Below are 24502 nucleotides of genomic sequence, written 5' to 3' on the forward strand. Positions count from 1 at the left end.
GAAGGCCAAATGGCTATATCTTTAACAGTATGCTCTCATGGTATCTCATGGAATCGTCTTCATTTTTTGCCAGGAGTCTAAGGGCTGGATAAAGACAATATAAGTCACCTAATAGCATAAGAATATTATATATATAGGGTCCCAGGTATACATATATGGAAGGAATTAGGTTGCTAGAGAAAAATTGATCATAATGGCCAAGATTTTAAACTATAGCAGTTTTAACTACTTAGGAAACAAATCTTACTTGCCCTTTCCCTCCTTCATTAGGTATTTCTTCAGTGTTCTCTTATTAACGCTTTTATCATATTATATAGTCATTTCTTATATATAATATAATATATATCTTAGGATACAAGCTATACCTGTTTTGTTTTTTTGTTTTGTTTTTTTTTACCTCACAGTACCTGGTGTTTAGTAAATATTTGATGAAGAAATTGATACATTTATAGAAACTGTCAGTGTAGATTAAATTATTGAAAATACAGGATAATTATTATTTTGGGGGAAGGCTAAATAGGAATTTAAAATTAGAGCAAAATTTGCTATTAACCAAAATTCCAAGCTCCATTTAATTGACCACTTAAATAAGTACATGAAAATCTCAGCATAATCAAACCAAAGATTCTTAATGGATTATGTAAAAGTATTTAAATAGAAGCTTAAAATATAAAAAATACTCTTTTATAGATTATTTTAGAACTAACATGCATTCAGTTAAGGGTTACTAATAGTCTGTGTTAAGTGACAAAGTTGGGATTGTAACTGTGGTATAAAACAGGTCAGCCTGGAAAAGGAAGTTCTCTTTCAGAACAGTGGAAACCAGGTAGACTTACCAGGCTAAGAGAATATTGGGGATAAGCAGTGATTGACTTTTTCAAACAATCTTGTCTAATTTGTTGGAGTTTTGTTTTTTTTAAAGACTAGCTAGAACTAAAAGCTGCTTAACTTAACCATGGCTTTTAAGTAGCTTGGGAATGATTGGTATTACAGTGTTCTAAAATCCTTGTTTTGTTCTGGAGGAGGCTGAAAATATTGGTTAATTCCAGACTAAGAATGCTTATTAAAGTATCTAAGGTAACCACTAAAAGTGTGGACATAGAGCTTTAAATTTCCCAACTACGAGGGAGAAAATAGAAAGGGAAAAGGGGGAAAAAAACTTGATCCCAAAAGATGTGGGGAGAGAACAGGAAAAACATAACAAATAGTATAAAATAATTTAACACAACAAATCTAAATATATCAGTAATCATACAGAATAAACTATCCAGTTATAAGGTAGAGATTGTTGAATTGGAATAAAATTATATACATTTCTGCTCTCTGTTCTTTATCAGACACGTGCCTAAATATAGATTTAAGATAAACATATGGAAAAAGATACAGCAGGTAGATACTAACCAAAAGAAAACCAATGTAGTCATAGTAATATCAGATAAAATAGACTATAACCAAAAGCAGTGACAGAGGTAAAGACAGTTACTACATGGTGATTAAAAGGTTCTGCTCACTAGTAAGATACAATAATTTGAATCTTGTATGTACCTGATAATTCCCGATAAGCATCTCTAAATAAAAATTGAGAAAACCACATGGAAAAATTGGCAGATGCACTACTGTTCCTAGAGATTTTATATCTCCTTCTCAGTAATTAAATAGATCAAACAAAACATTGACAAGAATTAAAAAGATTTACACTTAGGTACCCATATACAACATCACACATAAAAAATTTAAGACGACACTTTTTGTAAGCACGAAATGGACATTTATGAAAATGGCCTGGGTAGCAAGCCATAAAGCAAACATCAGTTAATATAAGGGATTTTGTATCATGTGAACTGTTTTCTCTGAACACAATACAGTAAAGTTAGAAATATATGAGAAAAGGATAATTAGAAAACTTCTATATATCTGGAAATTCAAAACACACTTCCATACAACTCATAAGTCAGTGGAAAAAGCGTATTAAAATATTTTTATCTAAATAATAAAATAAAAACTTACATAAAGGGATACTCAGAGGGAAATTTGTAGTCTTAAATGACTCCAGTAGAAGAAAAGCTAAAAATTCATAAATTGGGCATCTTACTAAGGATAAGCAAAGGAAATTGAACAAAATAATAATACCTTACACAAACCTGTAGCAAAATCAATCAAGGAAAAAAGAGAATGCATGAATAAATAATACTAGATATGAAAAAAAAGACAAAACTATAGATGCTGCAATATTAAAGAGCTAGAAGAAACTTAGCATCTTAATGCAAATAAATTCTAAAATTTAGGTCAAATGGGTAATTCCTAGGAAAATACAGCTTAATCAAAGTGACTCAAGAAATGGAAAACCTTGAATAGTCTTAGAACTACTAAATAAGTTGAACTGTTGATTAAAAAAGTTTTTTTTTCCACCAAAGAAACAAAATCAAACCCCCAGGCTTAGATTGTTTTACAAGTGATTTCAAAAGAATGATTCAAGATGACATTCACGAAATAGATAATTCTGGTTGTAATAAAAATCTTCCACTGAAGAAGAGATAAGACTTGTTATATCATAACTTTGTTAATAAAACCAGACAGTTTATAAGAAAAGGAAAATAGAGGGTATTGACACTCATGAATATAAATGCAAAATTCTGAACAAAATAATTATTAAACTGAATTAAGGGTAATATTTCATCACCAAGAAACACAAGTTTAGATGAACATTAGAGAATTGGTAAGTATAATTAGCCATCTTAACAGATTAAAGGAAGAAAAATATGATCAACTGAAAAGATGCAAAAGTAACATTTAACAAAACTCAGTATCCATTGATGGTAAACCTCTTGCCAATCTGGCAATTTGTTTAACTCAGATAAAGAGTATCTTCAAAAAGCTTACAGCAAATGCCATTCTCAGTGGTAAATATTGAAAGCCTTCTCTTTAGCCCTTTAATATCGGGAACAAGATAGGACATGCCTGGTGTCACTATTCCAATTCAACATTGTACTTATCAAAGATACTAATATAGCCAGATAAGAACAATTAAAAGCATAAGGATTAGTAAAGAAGCAAAATGCCATTATTAACACATGGTGTGATTATCTACATAGAAAAACCTAAGAGAATTTTTGCTAAAGTATTAGAATTAATAAGAGAACTTAGCAAGATTATTGAATACATTATAAATATGCTGAAGTCAGTTGTTTCTGTATGACAGCTGCAAACTTAACAAAGCATGATTAAGAACATTTATTTGCTATAGCAATAAAAATATAAATTGCTTAATAAATAGAAGAAATGCTAGCTCTTCATGAGGAAGTCTATAAAAACAATATTGAGGGGAGCATATGTGGCTCAAGGATTTGAGCATCTGCCTCCTACATGGAGGTCCTGGGTTCAGTTTCCAGTGCCTCCAAAAGAAAAAACAGACAATGAGTGGACAGAGCTGAGAGCAAGAGCAACAAGCAAAAAAACCAAAAAAAAAAACAACAACAAAAAATGAGCAAACAGATCTCTGGGCAAGGGGAACAATATTGAAAGTAAGGAAAAACTAAATAATTTGGAACAGCACTCCATGTTCATGGATAAGAAGGCTCAATATTAAAAAGATGTCACTTTTCCTCAAATTAATCTGTAGATAATCCAACTGAAATCCCAGCAATGTTGATGAAATTTGACAGGTCGGTTCTTAAATACATATGGAAGAGCAAAGGCCAAGACTGGACAAGAATACTCCTAAAGAAGAACTAGATTGGGATTGGCCTACTGCATTTCTAAGGATAGTTACAGGCATAGATTAACATATAGAAGGTCATGATCATTATTTCTCCCAGAGTGTAAGAAGGGAGAGTCTCCTAGGGCCCTCATGAAATAAAGATAGGCAAGTAAAAGGGAGGGCTAATGATGCTAGTTTTACCATGGTCAAACCTTCAGGAAATGGCTTGTCTTGGCTTTCAAAAGAGAGAAAACCAGCTACAGCCTTCTTTTTTTATTTTTTTTATTTAAAAAAAATTTTTTTTAAAGATATTTAGACAAATGTACATAAAAAATATAGGGGATTAACACATGTTCTGCTCCCCACATTTTCCCACATTTACAACATCCTTCATTAGTGAGGTACATTCATTGCAATTGATGAACACATTTTGGAGCATTGCAACTAGCATAGATTAAAATTTACGTTGTAGTTCACACTCTTCTCCCACCCAATTTTGTAGGTTATGGCAAGATTTATAATGGCCTATATCTGTCGTTGCAGTGTGATGCAGGACAATTCCCAAGTCCCCAAAATGCCCCCATATTACACCTGTTTTTTCTTCTCCTTGCCCTCAGAACTTCCAGGGGCCACTGCCTCCATGCCAATGACCTAATTTCTTCTATTGCTAGAATCACCATAAGTCTATAAGTGGAATACCAGTAAATCTACTCTAGTCATTCATTCATTCCCTGAGGATTCTGGGATGGTGATGTCCACTTCACCTCATAGTGAGGGGCTTGCAGCCTTCTTGACAGCAGTGAGTATGCACCAGAAGAGCCCCAAATTCTACCATCCTGAAACCTGTCTGGAATCAAACCAAACATTAGAGGTTCCAACCCAGTAATAAAAAAATGGCAGTTTATTTCATGTACCTCGTACCTACTTGGTAGGAGAAGCAAGTTAGATTTTTCTTTTTTTTTTAATTGCAGGCTGATAGTTTTAAAACAATAAACTTTAAAGTATTACCCCTTCAGACCCCCACAAAAATGTTTTATAAAGAAAAGATAATAACTGTAAAGATTCAGTTGTTTTGGTTAGGCTATATGTATTAAGTATTGCTGAAGCTTTAATCACACTTTAAGTGAGAGTTGTTGACAAAAGAATCCAGTTTCTTTCTTTTTTTTTTTTTCCTCCTCTAGGTATATACCTCCAGATAAGAGGGAAGAAAATGACCAGTCAACCCATAAGTGGATGGTATATGTCCGAGGGTCTCGTAGAGAACCCAGCATTAATCATTTTGTCAAGAAAGTTTGGTTTTTCCTTCATCCCAGCTATAAGCCAAATGACCTTGTGGAAGTTAGGTAAGCACATTTGTGTTATTTAACCTGAGAGGTACAGATTTGCTAAAATGGAAGAAAAGTGACTTAACTGGAAATTCTTTTGTTACTAATAATTTACTTAGCTTTGGCTTCTGGCTACAATATAATTTTAGCCTTTAGTTCCCTCTTGTAGATTATTGTCTCACTGAACAAGTAACTCTCAGAATATAGTGATTAAATAATAGAATTCTAACCTTACAGAAATACTTACTGTGGAAAGTTCCCCATGATCTCACCCTCCCAGAAGTAATTGCTAATGATATTTTCTTTATATATATACCATCCTAGTAGTTGTCTGTTTATCAGTTATTATTATTAGTTCACAAAGATGGAATGGTACATAGCATTTTGAGATTTGCTTGTTTCATTTAGCACATATTTTGGACACCTTTATATAATGTTACATGTAATATATTCGTTGTATGACTGTAGTTACTATTTATCAATAGAAAAATTTCCTACATCTTCAACTCTTTAGAATATACCCTTCACTCTTTTTTAAAAAATAATTTTTAATTTCTTTAATTTTTTTCTTTTTTTTATTATGGACATTGTGAACCTAAAAAACAATCATTCGTAATGTGCAGAATTCCCATACCTCACCCATCCACTAATACCTTGCGTTGTTGTGGAACATTTGTTGTAGATCATGAAAGAACATCAAAATACTACTAACTGTGGTCCATAGTTTACATTTGGTGTGCTTTTTCTATAAACCCTATTATTAACACCATGTATTAATGTTCATTTTTTATAGTTCATGAGGGAATGTTCACATATTTGTCCTGTTAATCACAGTCCATCATCCACTACTTGGTTCACTGTGTTATATAGTCCCATGCCTTGTACATTCCATCCAAAGTGTACTCAGTGGCTCTCACTTTTATCAGACTTTTGCTGTCATTGCCTCTGCCAATTTTAGAACATTTTCCTTAGTCCAATAGAAAAAACTCCCATACCCCACTATTACTGACCCTTAGCATTGATATAATGCCTTCTTTGACATTGATGCATGAGTATTACAATATTGCTGTTAACTATAGTCCATAAGTTACATTAATTTTATTTTTCCCACGTATCACCGTATTATTACCACCTTGTAATTGTGATGTGCATTTGTTCTAGTTCATAGAAGAACATTTTTGTATTTATACTATTAACTACAATCCTCGAGTTCACTGTTATACAGTCCCTATTTTATCTTCTAGCTTTCTTTCAGTTAACATTTATGTCCCTAGACTATCCCTTTCAGCCACAGTCACATTTGTAAGTCAGTAGTGTTAGTTATACTCATTGTATGTTACCATCAGCTCGATTTCCACACTTTACCATCAAGCTAATTAATTCTTCATACATTTAGCATCAATACGCCTTCTCAGTCCTCATCCTATCTCCTAGTAACCTATACTCTAGATTTTAATTCCATTTATTTGTTCTTTGTAGTTAGTTCATATTAGTGAGACCATAAAATACTTGTCCTTTTGTGTCTGGCTTAATTCACTTAGCATAATGTTCTCAGGGTTCTTCCATGTTGTCATATGCTACTGATTTGTAATGTGCTTTCACCATTTCTGTTCATTTCCAAACATTTAAAAACAACTTTTACCAGTTCTGCACACATTAAACCTCAGCCTTCCATTCTCTAACCACAAGTGTTAGAGAGGATGTGAAGAGATAGGAACCCTTATTCACTGTTGGTGGGCATGTGGAATGATACAGCTGCTTTAGAAGTCTCTTTAGTGGTCCCTAAGGACGTTAAATATAGATCTATCTTGTGACCCGGCAGTACCACTACTGAGTATATACCCAGAAGATCTGAGAGCAGGAACATGAACAGACATATGAACAATGATGTTCACAGTAGTATTGTTCACAGTTGCCAGAAGATGGAAACAACGCAGGTGTCCATCAACTGACGAAAGGATAAATTAAGGTATATACACATGGTGGAACATTAATCAGCTGTAAGAAGAAATAAAGTCTTGAAGCATATGAAAACATGGGTGAAATCTGGAGGACATTGTGTTGAATGAAGCAAGCCAGACACAAAAAGATACTTGTTTTCTGTTTTGCTAATAGTGGCCATTCTAATAGGTGTGAAATAATATCTCATTGTAGCTTTGATTTGCATTTCCATAATCATTAGTGATGTTGAATATTTTTTCATGTGTTTTTTTACCATTTGCATTCTTCTTTAGAAAAACGTCTATTCAGGTCTTTTGCCTATTTTGTAATCAGGTCGTTTGTCTTTTTATTGTTGAATTGTAGGATCTCTCTATGTCGTGGATATTAGACCCTTGTTGGATGTGTGATTTCCAAATATTTTCTCTCATTGAGTAGGCTGCCTTTTTACCTTCCTTCACAAAGTCCTTTGGGGTGCAAGAGTGTTTAATTTTGTGGAGGTCCCATTTACCTTTTTTTCTTTCATTGCTCATGCTCTGGGTGTAAAGTTTGAGACCCCCCACCTACTGGATTTTATAGATTTTTTGTACATTATCTTCTAGGAGTTTTATGGTCCTGGCTTTTATGTTTAGGTCTTTGATGCATTTCAGTTGATTCTTGTATAGGGAGTGAGATAAGTGTCCTCTTTAATTCTTTTGGATGTGGATATCCAGTTCTCCCAGCACCATTTTTGAAGAGGCTGTTGTGTTCCAGAAAAGTGGACTTGGTAGGCTTATTAAAAATCAATTGACCATAGAGGTGTGGGTCTATTTCTGAACTCTCAATTTGATTGCATTGATCAATGTGTATATCTTTTCGCCAATACCGTGCTATTTTGACCACTGTAGCTTTGTAGTACATTTAAAGTCAGAAAGCATGAGTCCTCTGACTACGCTCTTCTTTATAGGATGTTTTGGCTATTTGGGACCAAATAAATTTTGGTAATTGTTCTATTTCTGTAAAGTAGGCTATTGGAATTTTTATTGGGATTACATTAAATTTATAAATCCATTTGGGTAGAATTGGCGTCTTTATTGTGATTAGTCTTCCAGTTCACAAACATGGAATATCCTTCCTCTTGTTTAGGTCGTCTTTAATTTCTTTTAGCAATGTTTTGTAGTTTTCTGAATACAGACCCTTTATTTCTGATTAAGTTAATTCCTACATATTTGAGTCTTTTTGTTGCTATTATAAATGGAATTTTTTTCTTGATTTCCTCCGCTTGCTAGTATATAAAAACACAATTGGTTTTTGCATTTTGATCTTGTATCCTGCCACTTTGTTGAAATCAGTTTATTAGCTCGGTTGGCTTTGATGTAGATATTTCAGAATTTTCTAAATATAGGATCATGTCACCTGTGAATAGTGAGAGTTTACTTCCTCTTTTCCAATTTCGATGTCTTTTATTTCTTTTTCTTCCTTAATTGCCCTAGCTAGACCTTCTAGTATAGTATAGAATAACAATGGTGACAATGAGCATCCTTGTCTTGTACCTGATCTTAGAGGGAAAACTTTAAACCTCTCCAAAGATGACTCAGCGGTAGGCTTTGCCTCTTTCTCCTCTTTCCTGAGGAGGAGGATCCCTGGGGCCCCCTTCATCTGTAGCCCCTGGCCTAAGGCCTGAGAATTCCAGTGTTTATAGTGTTGGGGGAGGTTGCTGGCAGTAGCAGCTGCCCGTTTTTAACTCAAGTTTTGCGTCACAATTCTTGGTTCCATTGTTCTTCTCTCTTCTGGATGGTGTTCAGCCTTTCCTTGGTGTCCTGAACCCTAGAAGATTTTTTTCAAGGCGATTTCTGCTGTCCTCTAGCTATTTTTTTCTGGAGAGTAGGTTGTCCCTTGTCTTTCTAGTCTGCCATCTTCCCGGAAGTGACTACTGATTTTTGGATTTGATCTTGTATCTTGCCACTTCACTGAATTTATTTATTTGTTCTTGGGAGCCTTTTTGTTCAGGATGTTCTGAATATAGGATCATGTCATCTGCAAATAGTAAAGGCTTTACTTCTTCCTTTCCAATTTGGATACCCTTAATTTCCTTTTCTTGCCAAATTGCTCTAGCCAGCACTTCCCACTATAATATGTTTTTTAATTTTTAATTTTAATTTTTATTTTTTTTAAGATTTATTTTTATTTATTTAATTCCCCTCCCCTCCCCCGGTTGTCTGTTTTCTGTGTCTTTTTGCTGCGTCTTGTTTCTTGTTTCTTTGTCCGCTTCTGTTGTCGTCAGCGGCACGGGAAGTGTGGGTGGCGCCATTCCTGGGCAGGCTGCTCCCTCCTTCGCGCTGGGCGGCTCTCCTTATGGGTGCACTCCTTGCGCGTGGGGCTCCCCTTCGTGGGGGACACCCCTGCGTGGGGCAGCACTCCTTGCGCGCATCAGCACTGCGCGTGGGCCAGCTCCACATGGGTCAAGGAGGCCCAGGGTTTGAACCGCGGACCTCCCATGTGGTAGACGGACGCCCTAACCACTGGGCCAAAGTCCGTTTCCCTAATTTTTTAAATTAAAGTTAATAGATCACAAGAAATGTTACATTAAAAAACATAAACAAGAAACATTAGAGGTTCCCATATAACCCACTCCCCACCTGCCACCACATCATTTTTGTAAATTGTATTTTTTTGAAGATATATACATCACACAAAAAAATGTTACACTAAGAAATAGAAGAGGTTTCTCTATATCCCCCATCCCACCACCGCACTCCTCCCACACCAGCAACCTTCCTCATCATTGCAGCACACTCATTGCACTCGGTGAATACATTTTGGGGCATTGCTGTACTACACAGATAAGAGTTTACCCTGTAGTTTGCACTCTCCGCCAGTACATTCAGTGAGTTATTGCAGGATATATAATAAGGTCCAGCATCTGACCTTGTAATATCATTAAGGACAACTCAAAATCCCACAAATTCCCCCACATCACATCTCTTCTACCCTCTCCCTCCCCTCAGCAACTACTGTGGCCACTTTCTCCACCTCAATGCTAAAATTTCTTCTTTTACTCGTCACAGTGGTTTTATAGTAGAATATCAGTAAGTCCACTCTAGTCCATATTTTATTCCTCCATTCTGTGGACCCTGGGATGGTGATGTCCCCTCCACCTCTAGATCAGGAGGGGGCTTAGATTCCAGTTGTAGGCAGTCTTGATTCCCTGGTGTGATGGTTGACCATCTTCACCTCCCTGTTATCTGACCTGGGTAAGACCAACAAACCAGAGAGTAGGAGTCACCACTCTGCTGAGGCTCAGGGCCCACCTGGCACATGGGCAGTCCAGAGATTCAAGTCTCCTGAGTATGGACCATTCCTAGCGCCAACCACAGGTTCAGTAAAAGTGACGGAAGAGGCATGTGTAGAAAAGTCACATCTGAGTCCAACTCCATCACACTCAGGAGCACAAATTCCAAAGTAGGGTCCTCTGATATGGCACAAAGCCCCAAATCCATCTGCCATGACTATATACCCTGTGGGATCTCCGTAGCCTTCAGGAGAACCAGTACCTAGTGTTGTATCTACTTTGTCTTTTTCTGGGGTCCTGCTGAGGTGTGCGTAAGTGCAACCCCTCTGATGACCTCCCGACTCTTTTTGGAAGACTCTTAGCCATATCAGCTCATTTGTCTTTGCCATTTCCCCCTTTTATTCAAGGTCAAAGAGTAGTTTTTAACACTTAATCAAACATGTAGGCTGAGATATTCTGCTGGTCTGAGTTAACCCTTATATTTGAGGTCTCTTTCTAGTTGCTTCTCCAGTTAGTGATTGGTAGTAATCCCTCAGTGCTAGGGAGGCTCATCCTCAGGAGTCATGTCCCATGTTGGGGGGAAGGAAATGCATTTACATACTGAGTTTGGCTTAGAGAGTGGCCACATTTGAGCAACATGGAGGCTCTCAAGAGGTAACTCTTAGGCACCCTACAGCTCTAGACCTAGTTCATATCAGGCACACAGGCTCGTAAGCATAGTCATCAGTATCAAGGGATCCTTATTGGACCATACTTCCTTGTTGATCTTTACTGTTGCACTTGGGGGATTATTGTTGTTGTTCTATTGGGGAATGTGATAGAGTTCCCCTGGGTGGGAACTCAGCATTCCCTCAGTTGACGTTTGTAACTGTAACTACTACGAAAATACCCCACATATATCTTAACTTATTTATGTTCTCTATATACATGCCCTGGAGAGCTCCCCCTCCCCACCCATGTGCCCCCCATAAATAGCACCCCACACCAGAGTTCCTCCCCTGCCATGGTTTAACCTCTCTCCAAAACTTCAACACTGGATCCTAATATATTGCCAAATTCACTTAATAGGAAATTGAAATACAGGGATGGGTTTAAAGTTTAGAAATAGAATACATGTAATTTAGAAATACGAAAATAAAGTAAAAATAAATCGGTGTATTAATAAAATGAAAAATATTATAGGGAAGTGGACTTGGCCCACTGGATAGGGCATCCGTCTACCGCATGGGAGAGCTGCGGTTCAAACCCCCGGCCTCCTTGACCCATGTGGAACCAGCCCACGTACAGTGCTGATGAGCGCAGGGAGTGCCGTGCCATGCAGGGGTTCCCCCTGTGTAGGGGAGCCCCATGTGCAAGGAGTGTGCCCTTTAAGGAGAGCTGCCCAGCGCAAAAGAAAGTGCAGCTTGCCCAAGAATGGTGCCACACACACGGAAAGCTTACGCGTTAAGATGACGCAACAAAAAGAAACACAGATTCCCATGCCGCTGACAACAACAGAAACGGGCAAAAAGAACATGCAGCAAAATGGACACAGAGAACAGTCAAGTGGGATGGGGGGGTGGGAGGGGAGAGAAAGAAATAAAATAAATAAAGCTTTTACTCTAAAAAAAAGAAAAAGAAAAATTTTATAAAACTTTTTTCTAGTGCTTCCTTTTTTTTCCTCTAATTTTTAATTTTGTCCTCAAAAAAGTTTTGGGTCACGGTAATTCACATACACAATATAGGGGACTCCCAAATACCCAACATCAAACCCTTTTCCCCTTTCCCCAGCAATGATCTCTTTACATGTTCGTGTTATATTTGCTTCAGCTGATGTACAAAATTTGAAACATAGCTATCAAACATGGTTCCATTTTGGTTTACATTATTGTTTATATTTTAGACTGTACAAATTTCTAAATTTTTAGTTTCCTTATGTTCTACATTATAGTTTACATTTTCGTTTACAGACTTTTATACACTTTAAATGTAAGTTGACATGTCCATCATTTCATGATCTTGTGGAGCACTTCCATTGCCCCCCAGTTCCCTGCTTCCATCCACGCTATACCTCTCTCTCCCTCCCCTCAGGGCACACCATGACACTCAATCTTCACTACTTGAGGAATCAGATTTACTGATACTGCAACAATGCTGAGGGCTTGACATACTAGACTGCCCTAACTAATTAGGAGCCAGCTATCCTCTGGAGACACAATTCCCTCTCTTTGGGAACATCAAGTCTCCCCAGGATGTGGGTACACCTTCACACTCATTGTATGGGTCTCCACCCAATGATATAACACACTATGACAAAATGAGCACTCACATACTCCCTAGAAACTTGCCCCTGTACCAGATGCCCTCCCCGCCTTAAGCACCTTAAACATGTGATCCTTCCTCATTGTATTTTCTAAAGAATTTTCTCAACAATATATTTTCAGACATATACCTGACATTCTCCCGTATTCAACACTTCCCCCCAGCCCTCCCTACAATTCCTTGGGTCATCTGACCCATCCTTTCAGCTCTAGCCCCCCTCGAGCTCACAAAGCCACACCCAAAGGTATCCCTATGCCCCCGTCTTATCCCTTCCCTGTACAAATACTTAACATCCAGCTGTCATAGGCTTCACCCATGTAGGAGTCAGCTCGCAACCTTCCTTAACCCCCCCAGATTCCTTTAAGCCTGTCTTTCAGTCTTTAGCTCTCTGAGACAGCTCGGTTTCCTTGTTTCATATCAGAGAGGTCATATAGTATTTGTTTCACACACAAGATGGCGCAACGTGTATAGTATTTCAATGCCTTGCTTGCTTCACTCAACATACGGTCCTCAAGATTCATCCATGTTATCACATTTGTTTGTACTGTATTCCTTCTTATAGGAGAGTAGTATTCCATTGTACGTATGTACCACATTTTATTTGTCCATCCATTGATGGGCATTTGGGTTGATTCCAACTTTTGGCAACAGTGTATAATGCTGCTATGAACATTGGTGTACATATATCGGTTTGTGTCCTTATTTCCAGATCTTCTGTGTATATATCCAGAAGTGGAGTTGCTGGGTCATATGGCAAATCTATAGCTAACTTTTTGAGAAACCACCGAACAGTCCTCCAGAATGGCTGGATCCTTCTTCATTCCCACCAGCAGTGGATGAGTGTTCCCAGTCTTCCACATCCTCTCCTGCACTTGCACTCTTCTGGGTTTTTTTTTGATAGCTGCCAGTCTTATTGGAGTAAGATGGTATCTTGTTGTAGTTTTGATTTGCATTTCCCTAATAGCTCGTGATTTTGAGCATTTTTTCATGTGCTTTTTTAGCCATTTGTATTTCTTCTTTGGAGAAGTATCTTCAAATCTTTTCCCCATTTTTTAAATGGGTTTTTTTATTTTCAAGATATAGGAGTTTGTTATATATGCAGGATATAAGTCTTCTATCGGATATATGGTTACCAAATATTTTCTTCAGTTGGGTAGGCTCTCTTTTCACTTTCATCATAAACTCCTTTGAGGTATAAAAGGCTTTAATTTTGAGGAAGTCCCATTTATCTATTTGTTCTTTTGCTGCTCGTGCTTTGGGTGACAAGTTCATGAAGCCATTTCCTATTACAAGGTCTTGTAGATACTTCCCTACATTGTTTTCCAAGGTCTTTATGGTCTTGGCTCTTATATTTAGGTCTTTGATCCATCTTTAGTTGATTTTTGTATAAAGCGTGAGATGGTAATCCTCTTTCCTTCTTTTGCATATTGATGTCTAGTTCTCTAGACACCGTTTGTTGAAGAGGCCATTCTCCTAGTTGAGTAGGCTTGGTGGCCTTGTCAAATATCAGATGACTATATATGAGGATCTATATCAGAACTCTCAATTTGGTTCCATTGGTCAGTGTGTCTATCCTTGTGCCAATACCATGCCGTTTTCACTCCTGTAGCTTTGTAATATGTTTTCAAGTCAGGAGTGTGATTCCTCCAGTTTCATTTTTCTTTTTCAATATATCTTTGGCTATTTGGGGCCTCTTTCCTTTCAAATAAATTTCATAGTTAATTTTTCTAGTTCTTTAAAAAATGCTGTGGAAAAGCGGACTTGGCCCAGTGGTTAGGGCGTCCATCTACCACACGGGAGGTCCGCGGTTCAACCCCGGCCCTCCTTTACCTGTGTGGAGCTGGCCCATGTGCAGTGCTGATGTGCACAAGGAGTGCCGTGCCACACAGGGGTGTCCCCCCTTATGGGGGAGCCCCACACTCAAGGAGTGTGCCCCATAAGGAGAGCCACCCAGCGTGAAAGAAGTGCAGCCTGTCTAAGAATGGTGCTGCCCACACGGAGAGCTGACACAACAAGATGACGCAACAAAAAAGAAAGATTTCCGTGCTGCTGACAATAACAGAAGCAGACAAAGAAGAAGTGGCAGCAAATAGACACAGGGAACAGACAACTGGGGTGGGGGGCGGGAAGGGACATAAATAATCTTTAAAAAAAAAAAAATGCTGTGTTGATCTTTATTGAGATCGTATTGAATCTGTAGATCAGTTTTGGTAGGATAGACATCTTAATAATATTTAGTCTTCCTATCCATGAACAGGGAATATTCTTCCATTTGTTTAGGTCTTCTTTGATTTCCTTGAACAGTTTTGTGTAGTTTTCTGCATATGTCTTTTACATCTTTTGTTAAATTTATTCCTTGGTATTTGATTTTTTAATTTAGTATTGTAAATGGTATTTGTTTCTTGATTTCCTCCTCAGATTGCTGCTCATCGGTGTAAAGAAATGCTACTGATTTTTGTTGCATTTTTGCTGTTCTTATACTATGCAACTTTACTGAACTCATGAGTTCTAGAAGCTTTGTTGTAGACTTCTTAGGGCTTTCTATGTATAATGCAAATAGTGAAATTCTGACTTCTTCCTTTCCTATTTGGATTCCTTTTATATCTGAATCTTGCCTCAGTGCTCGAGCTAGTACTTCTAACACAATGTTAAATGGAAGGGGTGATAGTGGGCATCCTTGTCTTGTTCCTGATCTTAAAGGGAAAGATTTTAGGATTTCACCATTGTAAATGATGTTAGCTGTGGGTTTTTCATATATACCCTTTATTTTGTTCAGAAAGTTTCCTTCTTTTCCTGTCTTTTGCAGTATTATCAAGAAAGGGTGCTGTATTTTGTCAAATGCTTTTTCTGCATCTATAGATAAGATCATGTGGTTTTTTCCCCTTCAATCTGTTTATGTGGTGTATAACATTAATTCATTTTTCTTATGTTGAACTATCCTTGCATACCAGGAATGAAGCCCACTTGGTTGCAGTGTATAATTTGTTTAATGTGTTGTTGAATACGATTAGCAAGTATTTTGTTGAGGATTTTCGCATCTAGGTTCATTAGAGAGATTGGTCTGTAATTTTCCTTTCTTGTTGTATCTTTGGCTTTGGTAATAGGGTAATGTTGGCATCATAAAATAAATTAGGCAATGTTCCTTCTATTTCAGTTTTTTGGAAGAGTTTAATCAAAATTGGTGTTACTTCTTTCGGGAATGTTTGGTAGAATTCACCTGTGAAGCCATCTGGCCCAGGGCACTTCTTAGTTGGGAGGTTTTTAATGACTGATTCTCTGTACTTGTGCTTGGTTTGTTGAGATCATCGATTTCTTCTTTTGTCAATGTGTAGGCTGCTTATGTGTTTCTAGGAATTTGTCCATTTCCTCTAAATTGTCTTTCTTGTTAGAATACAGTTTTTCCAAGTATCCTCTTATGATATCTTTATTTCAGTGGGGTCAGAGGTGAAATCACCCTTCTCATTTCTTATTTTGTGTATTTGTATCTTCTTTTTTTCTTTGTTAGTTTAGCTAAGGGTTTGTCAATTTTATTGATCTTCTCAAAGAACGAGCTCTTTGTTTCTTTTTTTGAGTGCTTTCCTATTTTCTATTTCATTTAGTTCTGCTCTGATATTTGTTATTTCTTTCTTCTTTTTTGGGGTTAGTTGGTTGTTTTTTTTACTAATTCCTCCAATTGTGCAGTTAGTTCTTCAATTTTCACTCTTCTTTTTTGTATGCATTTATGGCTATGAATTTTTTGCTGCATCCCGTAAGTTTTGATATGTTGTGGTATCATTTTCATTAGTTTCATGGTAGTTACTGATTTCTGTTGAGATTTTCTCCTTGACCCACTGTTTTTCTAAGAGTGTGTTGTTTAACTTCCATATGTTGGTGCCAAATCTGGGCCTCTGGCCCTTGGAGATTTCCAGCTTCGTTCCACTGTGGTCAGAGAAATTATTTTCTATGATTTCAATCTTTCTGAATTCATTGAGACTTTCTTTGTGGCCTATCGTGGTCTATCTTGGAGAATGATCCATGTGCTCTTGAGAAAAATGTATATCCTGCTGTATTTGGGTGTAATGTTCTGTATATGTCTGTTAGGTCCAGATCCTCTAATACATTGTTCAAAGTCTTTGTTTCTTTTTTTTTAAAGATTTATTTTTTATTATTTCTGTGTCCCCCCCCCAGTTGTCTGCTTTCTGTGTCCATTTTGCTGTGTGTTCTTCTGTCACTGCATTCATCTTTATCAGCGGCACCAGGAATCTGTGTTTCTTTTTGTTGCGTCATCTTGTTGTGTCAGCTCTCCGTGTGTGTGGCGCCATTCTTGGGCAGACTGCACTTTCTTTCGCGCCGGGCGGCTCTCCTTATGGTGCATACTCCTTGCGCATGGGGCTCACCTACTCGGGGGACACCCCTGCGTGGCACGGGACTCCCTGCGCGCATCAGCACTGAGCATGGGCCAGCTCCACACAGGTCACGGAGGCCCCGGGTTTGAACTGTGGACCTCCCATGTGATAGGTGGATGCCCTATCCATTGGGCCAAGTCCACTTCCCTTTGTTTCTTTTTTGATTCTCTTTTGAGATATTCTGTCAAATGGTGATAGTATAATTATAGAGGTATCTATTCATTCACTTAGTTTCTCCAGTGTTTGCCTCATGTATTTGGAGGCACCCTTGTTAAGGGCAGAAATGTTTGTTTGTTCTTTCTTCTTGAAAGATTGTCCCTTTCACTGATAGTGTCCATCTTTGTCTCTCACAACAGTTTTGCATTTAAAGTCTATTTTGTCTGATATTAGTATAGCTACTCCTGCCCTTTTTTGGTTATTGTTTCCCTATAAGATTGTTTTCCAGCCATTCACTTTCAATCTCCTGGAATCCCTGGGTCTATGATGAGTTTCTTGTAGACAACATATAGATGGGTCATATTTCCTTATCCAGTCTTCCAATCTGTGTCTCTTAACAGGTGAGTTTAGGGAAACGGACTTTGGCCCAGTGGTTAGGGCGTCCGTCTACCATATGGGAGGTCCGCGGTTCAAACCCCGGGCCTCCTTGACCCGTGTGGAGCTGGCCATGTGCAGTGCTGATGCGCGCAAGGAGTGCCGTGCCACGCAAGGGTGTCCCCCGCGTGGGGGAGCCCCACGCGCAAGGAGTGCGCCCGTGAGGAAAGCCGCCCAGCGTGAAAAGAAAGAGCAGCCTGCCCAGGAATGGTGCCGCCCACACTTCCCGTGCCGCTGACGACAACAGAAGCGGACAAAGAAACAAGACGCAGCAAACAGACACCAAGAACAGACAACCGGGGGAGGGGGGGAAATTAAATAAATAAATAAATCTTTAAAAAAAAAAAAACAGGTGAGTTTAATCCATTGACATTTAGTGTTATTACTTTCAACTTATTAGCCATATTTTCTTTGGATTTGTGTTTGTCTTATATTGTTTGGTTGTTTTTGTTTTTTTTTTTCCTATTTTTATAGTTTTAGTTGTATTTATACTCTCCTCCAACTCTGTCTCCTGTTTTTTTCTTTCCTCCTGCAGAACTCTCTTTAGTATTTATTGGAAGGGGAGGTTTCTTGTTGGCATACTCTCTTAGTTTCTGTTTATCTGTGAATATTTTGAACTCTCCATCATTTTTGAATTCTAGGTTTGCTGGATAGAGTATTCTTGGTTGGAAATTCTTTTCTTTTAGTATCTTGACTATGTCATACTACTACCTTGTTGCCTCCATGGTTTCACATGAGAGATCAGCACTTAATCTTATAGAGCCTCCCTTGTATGTCATGGTTCTCTTTTCTCTTGCTGCTTTTAGTATTTTCTCTTTGTCTCATGCATTGGATAATTTGACAAGTATATGTCTTGGGATAGACTTGTTGGGATTTATGCTATTCGGGGTGTGTTGTGCTTCCTGGACATGTACATGCATCTGCCTTAGTAGGTTTGGGAAGTTTTCAGCTATTATTTCCTCCAACACTCCTTCTGTCCCCTTTCCCTTCTCTTCTCCTTCAGGGATCCCTATAATGCATATGTTTGTGCGTTTTGCATTTTCATTCCGGTCCCTAAGTCCCTGCTGGATTTTTCCTATCTTTTTATTGATTAATTCTACTATCTGTTTGATTTCAGATGTACTGTCTTCCACATAATAAATCTTTCCTCTGTCTCTTCAAATCTGCTGTTATTTGCTGATAGTGTATTTTTTAATTCTTGGATTGTGCTATTGATTCCCATCATCTCCATGATCTTTTTGTGCATGATCACAGTTTCTTCTGTATGGTTTCCAAGTGTTTTCTTAATATGCTTAATCTCTTCCTTCACTTCATTGAATTGGTCCTTGATACATGTTTTGAGAGCTTTAATTACTTGTTCAGTGTTCCACTTATCTTCCTGGTTTTTAGTTTGTTCATTGTATTGGGCCATGTTTTCCTGATTATTGGTATGGTGTGTAGTTTTTTGTTGCTTTCTGGTCATCATTTTATCTTGTTGGGTTTATTCTGTTGATTATCCTCTTTGTCTAGTCTTGGGGTTTAATTAGTTGTTTTTGTGTGCGTGTTAAGTCTTCTCTTTGTCACTTTTTTCTTCTTATTCTCTTTCCTTGTTGTTGGCTAAGTTCCCTCGAAGGAAAATATTAGGTCCAGAGAAAGCAAAAGGGGTAAGAAAAGAAAAATATAATAATAGTATTGATAGTGAATGTTAGCAGAAGAACCATCTGAGATCTAGGAGAATGGATATAGAACTCATGGAAGCTGTGTATAGTTATAACTGTAAAAAGTAGCGTACCTATAATGAGATATTAAACTGATTATGGGGAGGAATATACTATGAATTAGAAGAACAGTGTGGTCAGGAGAGAGGGAAAAAGACAAGAGAGGACAATAATATAAAGAGTGAATAAATGATAGAAAACAGATTAGAGGTATTAGAGATAAAAAGTCTTAAATATTGGAGGCTAAACAGAGAGAGGTGGAATGTAAGAGAAACAATAAGTGATCTAGGAGAGAATGATGTAAAGGAAAGGGGATAGTGTTGGTAGCCAAAATCAGTACACACAGAAAAGAGAAAATTGAGGATGAGGAAGCACAGCAAATAAGAAATGTTGCCTATAGCACTAATATAAAAAAGAAAAAGGAAAAAAAAAGAGAGAGAGGAAAAAAGCAGAGCAAGAAAAAGAGAAAGGAGAAAAAAGAAAAAGAAAAAAAGGGGGTGGGGGGGATAAAGCAGAAGCAAAAACAAGAAAACTAACCAACCGGACCAGACAAGGCCTCAGGCAAAGAATCCTCTTTGCAATTGAATAAACTGCTTAAGAGTCTGACCTTCCCCCCCTTTCTTCCTTCCTCACTTCCCTCTCTTCCAAGGCAGCAGGAATGCTGCGTGAGGGCTCCTGTAGGAAATTTAAATGGGTGGCTGGTGAACCAACTCACCTGAGAAAATAATGACTTAATTTCTTGAGAGAGTACCCACCCCTTGCCAGTAACCCTAATTATGTATTGGAAGCTTTTAAAGCATGTCCTACTATCCCTCTCCCTTAGGTGTGCTACAAGGGGGCTGGTTAATTTTCTGACGCCACCTTCTCCCATAACAAGTTTCCTATCCCAGGGCATTTAGGTCAATTGGGCTCAGCATATTCGCCTCTTCTCTCTTCCTAGGCTCTCCCCAAGTCGGCTAATATGCTCCTCCAAACTCAACGAAAGGGGGGGACCAGAAAATTGAACCTGCACACCTTGGCCCCTCTGCACCTCCCACCTAAACTCTCCCACTCCCAGAGTTAGTCTGTGACTATAGGGGTAAGGCGATGCCAGATTTCTGGGAGTGCTGGGCTCGGGAAACAGAGGCCCTGGAGAATGTGGGCTCAGGGTATGTGGGTCTGTGAAACGTGGGCCGTCAGGGGTTCAGGGGACACAGGCTTGGGGTTTGTGTGTTTGGGAAACAGGAGGCTTGGAAACTCCGCCCCACAACTGGCAGTTCTCAGTGAACACCACAGCTTTTAGTCCTAGGGGGAAGGGATTTACATTCCCACAGCTTCCGAGTTCAGTGTTAGAAGCCCGCAGTTCTACCTTGAGCAAACGCCAATTCGCCAGATGGATGTCCAGACACCTCACGCCCCTCAGGTTCCCAAAATAGCTTGCTCTGGTAGGACTCTGTCACCCCACAGCCAGTCTTCTGTAAGAGAGATGACCATGGTGTGCTTACTCAGATGCCATCTTGCCCCGCCTCTCCCCACTATAATATTGAATCATGGTGGCGACAGTGCACATCCTTGTCTTATTCCTGATCTTGGAAAACTTCGTCTTTTACCATTAAGTAGATCTTAGCTGTGGTCTTTCCATGTTTGCCCTATATCGTGTTGAAGAAGTTTCCTTATATTCCTAGTTTTGTGTTTTTATCAAGAAAATGTATTGGATTTTGTTAATGCTTTTTCTGCCTCAATTGATATAATGATGTGTTTTTTTCCCTTCAGTTTATTAATGTGATGTAGTGCATGAATGGATTTTCTCATGTTGAAGCACATTTGCATACCAGGGATAAATTCCACTCGATCATGGTATATAATTCTAATGTACTGTTGAATTCGATTTGCTAGTAGTTTTCTTGAGAATTTTTGGATCTATATTCATGAAGGATATTGGTACATAATTTTCTTTTGGTATCTTTATCTGGTTTTGGTATTAGGGTGATATTGACTCTATAGAATGAATTAGGAAATGTACCCTTCAGTTTTTTGAAATAGTTTGAGCATGATCGGTGTTCTTGGAATGTTCAGAAAATTCTTAAGTGAAGCCATCAGGTCCTAGGCTTTTCTGTGTTGCAAGGTTTTTGATTACTGATTGAATCATTTTACTAGTTATTGGTGTGTTTATATCTTCTCTTTCTTCTTGAATCACTGTAGGTAGTTTGTGTGTTTCTAGGATTTGTTCATTTCATCTAGGTTATCTAATTTGTTGGCCTACAGTTCATATTATCCTTTTACAGTCCTTTTCATTTCAGTGGAGTCACTAGTAAGGTCCCCCTACCATTTCTGATTTTAGTCATTTATGTCTTTTTTTTCTTTTTTTGGTCAGTCTAGCTAAAGGTTTGTCCATTTTTTATCTTTTCAAAGAACCAACTTGTCTTGTTTGTACTGTTTTTTAAAAATTTTCATTTCATTTATTTACACTCTAATCTTTTTTATTTCCTTCTTTCTGCTTTATTTGGGTTTAGTTTGTTCTTTTTATAGATCCTCTATTTTTGAAAAAGGTAAGGTCTCTGATTTGAGATCTTTCTTCATTTTTAATGCAAGCATTTAGAGCTATAAATATTCCCATGAGCACTGTCTTTCCTGCATCCCACAAATTTTTGTTTGATGTGTTATCTTTTTCATTTGCTTCAAGGTATTTCTTTTTTTTTTTTTTTTAAGATTTTTAAATTTCTCTCCCCTTCTCTCACCCTCCTCTAGTTGTCTGCTCTCTGTGTCCATTCACTGTGTGTTCTTCTGTGTCCCCTTGTACTCTTGTCAGCAGCCCTGGGAATCTGTGTCTCTTTCTGTTGTGTCATCTTGCTGCATCAGCTCTCTGTGTGTGCAGCTGCCACTCCTGGGCAGGCTGCACTTTTTTTGCACGGGGTGGCTCTCCATACAGGGTGCGTTCCTTGCGCATGGGGCTTCCCTATGTGGGGGACACCCCTGCATGGCACAGCACTCCTTGCACGCATCAGCACTGTGCGTGGGCCAGCTCCACACAGGTCAGGAGGCCCTGGGTTTGAACCCTGGACCTCCCATGTGGGAGGCCCATGCTCTATATGTTGAACCAAATCCACTTCCCTCAAGGTATTTCTTGATTTCACTTGTGATTTCTTTAACTTATTGGTTGAATAAGAGTATGTTGGTTAATTTCCGCCTGTAAATTTTCCATTTTTCCTTCTGTTATTCATTTCTACTTTTCATTCCATTGTGGTCAGAAAAGATATACTGTATGATTTCAATATCTTTTAATTTATTGAGACTTGTTTTGTGATCTAAGAGATGGTCAGTTGTGGAGAATGATCCTTGGGCATTTGAGAAGCGTGTGTTCTGATGTTGGGTAATGTGTTTTCTATATAGACATAACCTTGTTTGTTTAATTGCACTTCACAGATACTGCACTTTTTAGTTTGTGGCAACCCTGCATGGAATAAGTCTTCTGGCACCATTTTTCCAACAGCATGTGCTTCCTTTTTGACTCTGTCACATTTTAATTAAGGGGTAAACTTTTTTTTTTTTTTAAGACATAGTACTATTATACACTTAATAGATTATAGTATAGTATAAATATAACTGTCATATGCACTGGGAAACTAAAAAATTCATGAGTTGTTGCTTTATTGTAATATTTGCTTTAATCTAGTCATCTGAAACTAAACCTGCAGTATCTTTGAGGTATGCCTCTATATGTCTGTTAGGTCTAGGTTGTTTAGAGTATCATTCAATTCTTCTGTTTCCTTATTGATCTTTTAGATAGTTGTTCCATCTATTATTGAAAATGATATATTAAAGTCTCCTATTAATATAGCTTTGTCTGTCTCTCCCTTGAAATCTCAGTATTTGCCTTATTTATTTTGGGACTCTGGTGTTAGGTGTATATATTTATAATTGTAACATCTTGTTGAATTGACGTGTTTATCAGTATGTAATGACTATCTTTGTTACTCATAACAGTTTTTGACTTAAAGTCTGTTTTTTTCAATATTAGTACAACTATCCCAGCTTTCTTTTAATTACTAATTGCATAGTATGTATTTTTTTATCCTTTCACTTTCAACCTACTTATGTCTTTGAATTTAAAGTGAGTCTCTGGTAGATAGCATACAGTTGTGTCATGAATCATGCTTTTTTATCCATTCTGCCAATGTCTGCCTTTTGGATGGAGAATTTACTTTTTAATTTTTTTTGAGGTACCTGTCCTGGGGATTGAACCCAGTACCTCATATATGGGAAGCCAGCACGCAACCACGAAACCACATCAGCTCCCCTGAGATGGTTTTTTTCGTTTGTTTGCTTTTTGTTTTTGTCTTTGTTTTTAGGAGGCACCGGGGACTGAACCCTTGACCTCCCATGTGGGAAGCAGACGCTCAACCACTTGAGCCACATCTGCTCCCAGTCCATTTACTTTTAAAGCAACTACAGGTAATGCAGTAAGATTTCTGCCATTTCGCTATTTAATGTTTGTAAGTCTAATACCTTTTTTGGTCCCTCAATTCTTAGGTTAATGTTTACTTCATATTTATTTGATTTTTTGTTTTGAATCCTATTGAGTTTCTTTTCGTTTTAGTCAATATATTTTTCATGTATTTTCCTCATGCTTACCACAGGGTTAAAATATAACATCCTGAATATATAACAATCATTTTTTAAATTTGATACCAACTTGACTTCAATAGCATATACATGGAAGCAGATGTAGCTCATTCTTTGAGTACCTGCTTCCCATGTACGAGGCCCTGGGTTCAATCCTTGATACCTCTTTTAAAAAAAAAAAAAGCATATACATGCACTGTTCCTATTCCCTATGTTCATCACCTTTTTTTTTTTTTTAAAAGGGTAGGCAAGAGAGTAAAGAGTTTATTAAGAAACACGAAAATTAGAAATGAGATAAGTACGCTACCCAAGACATGGGTTGTGTGTTACATGGTTGTGTTACAGGGTGAGACGTGCAAGGGGCCTTTCCTAATGTTGGGGAGGGAGCCCAGCTGTTTGCTGTTCTAATTGTTTGTCTGCCTGTTAGCTCTCAGGGGGGCCAGTCAGGAGACCTCTTTGAAGTTTTACAGGGCTTCCCCTTGACCTCACAAATGGGACCTCCTTGCAAGGGTCTTGATGGGGTCTTTCCAGCTTTGTTCTTTAGTAGCAGCCTTCCCTTGGTGATTTCCAGGCACGGTCTTGTGGCTGTGTTCTCTGCTGGATCCCAGCTCTTTTCCCTCTTTCCCAATGCTAACCTGCCTCAACTTCCCCTTCAGAGAGTTTGTACCCTTATTCTTAAGGGGGAGCTGAGGGGT

General features: G+C 38.1%; 1 protein-coding gene across 9 annotated transcripts in view; it reads left to right on the forward strand.

Moving 5' to 3' along the window:
- Positions 1-24502, forward strand: part of YEATS2 (YEATS domain containing 2) — a 144330-nt gene that overhangs the window by 36574 nt on the left and 83254 nt on the right. For all 9 annotated transcript variants that reach the window (XR_009185499.2, XM_058295419.2, XM_058295420.1 and 6 more), the window contains one exon: positions 4879-5040. Coding sequence is in view for 8 of the 9 variants with exons in the window: in XM_058295419.2 (XP_058151402.1) it covers positions 4879-5040 (162 nt within the window). In the remaining variant the exon portion in view is untranslated. The remainder of the gene's footprint in view (positions 1-4878; positions 5041-24502) is intronic.

This window comes from Dasypus novemcinctus, chromosome 4 (assembly GCF_030445035.2).
Source record: "Dasypus novemcinctus isolate mDasNov1 chromosome 4, mDasNov1.1.hap2, whole genome shotgun sequence".
Classification (NCBI taxonomy): Eukaryota; Metazoa; Chordata; class Mammalia; order Cingulata; family Dasypodidae; genus Dasypus; species Dasypus novemcinctus.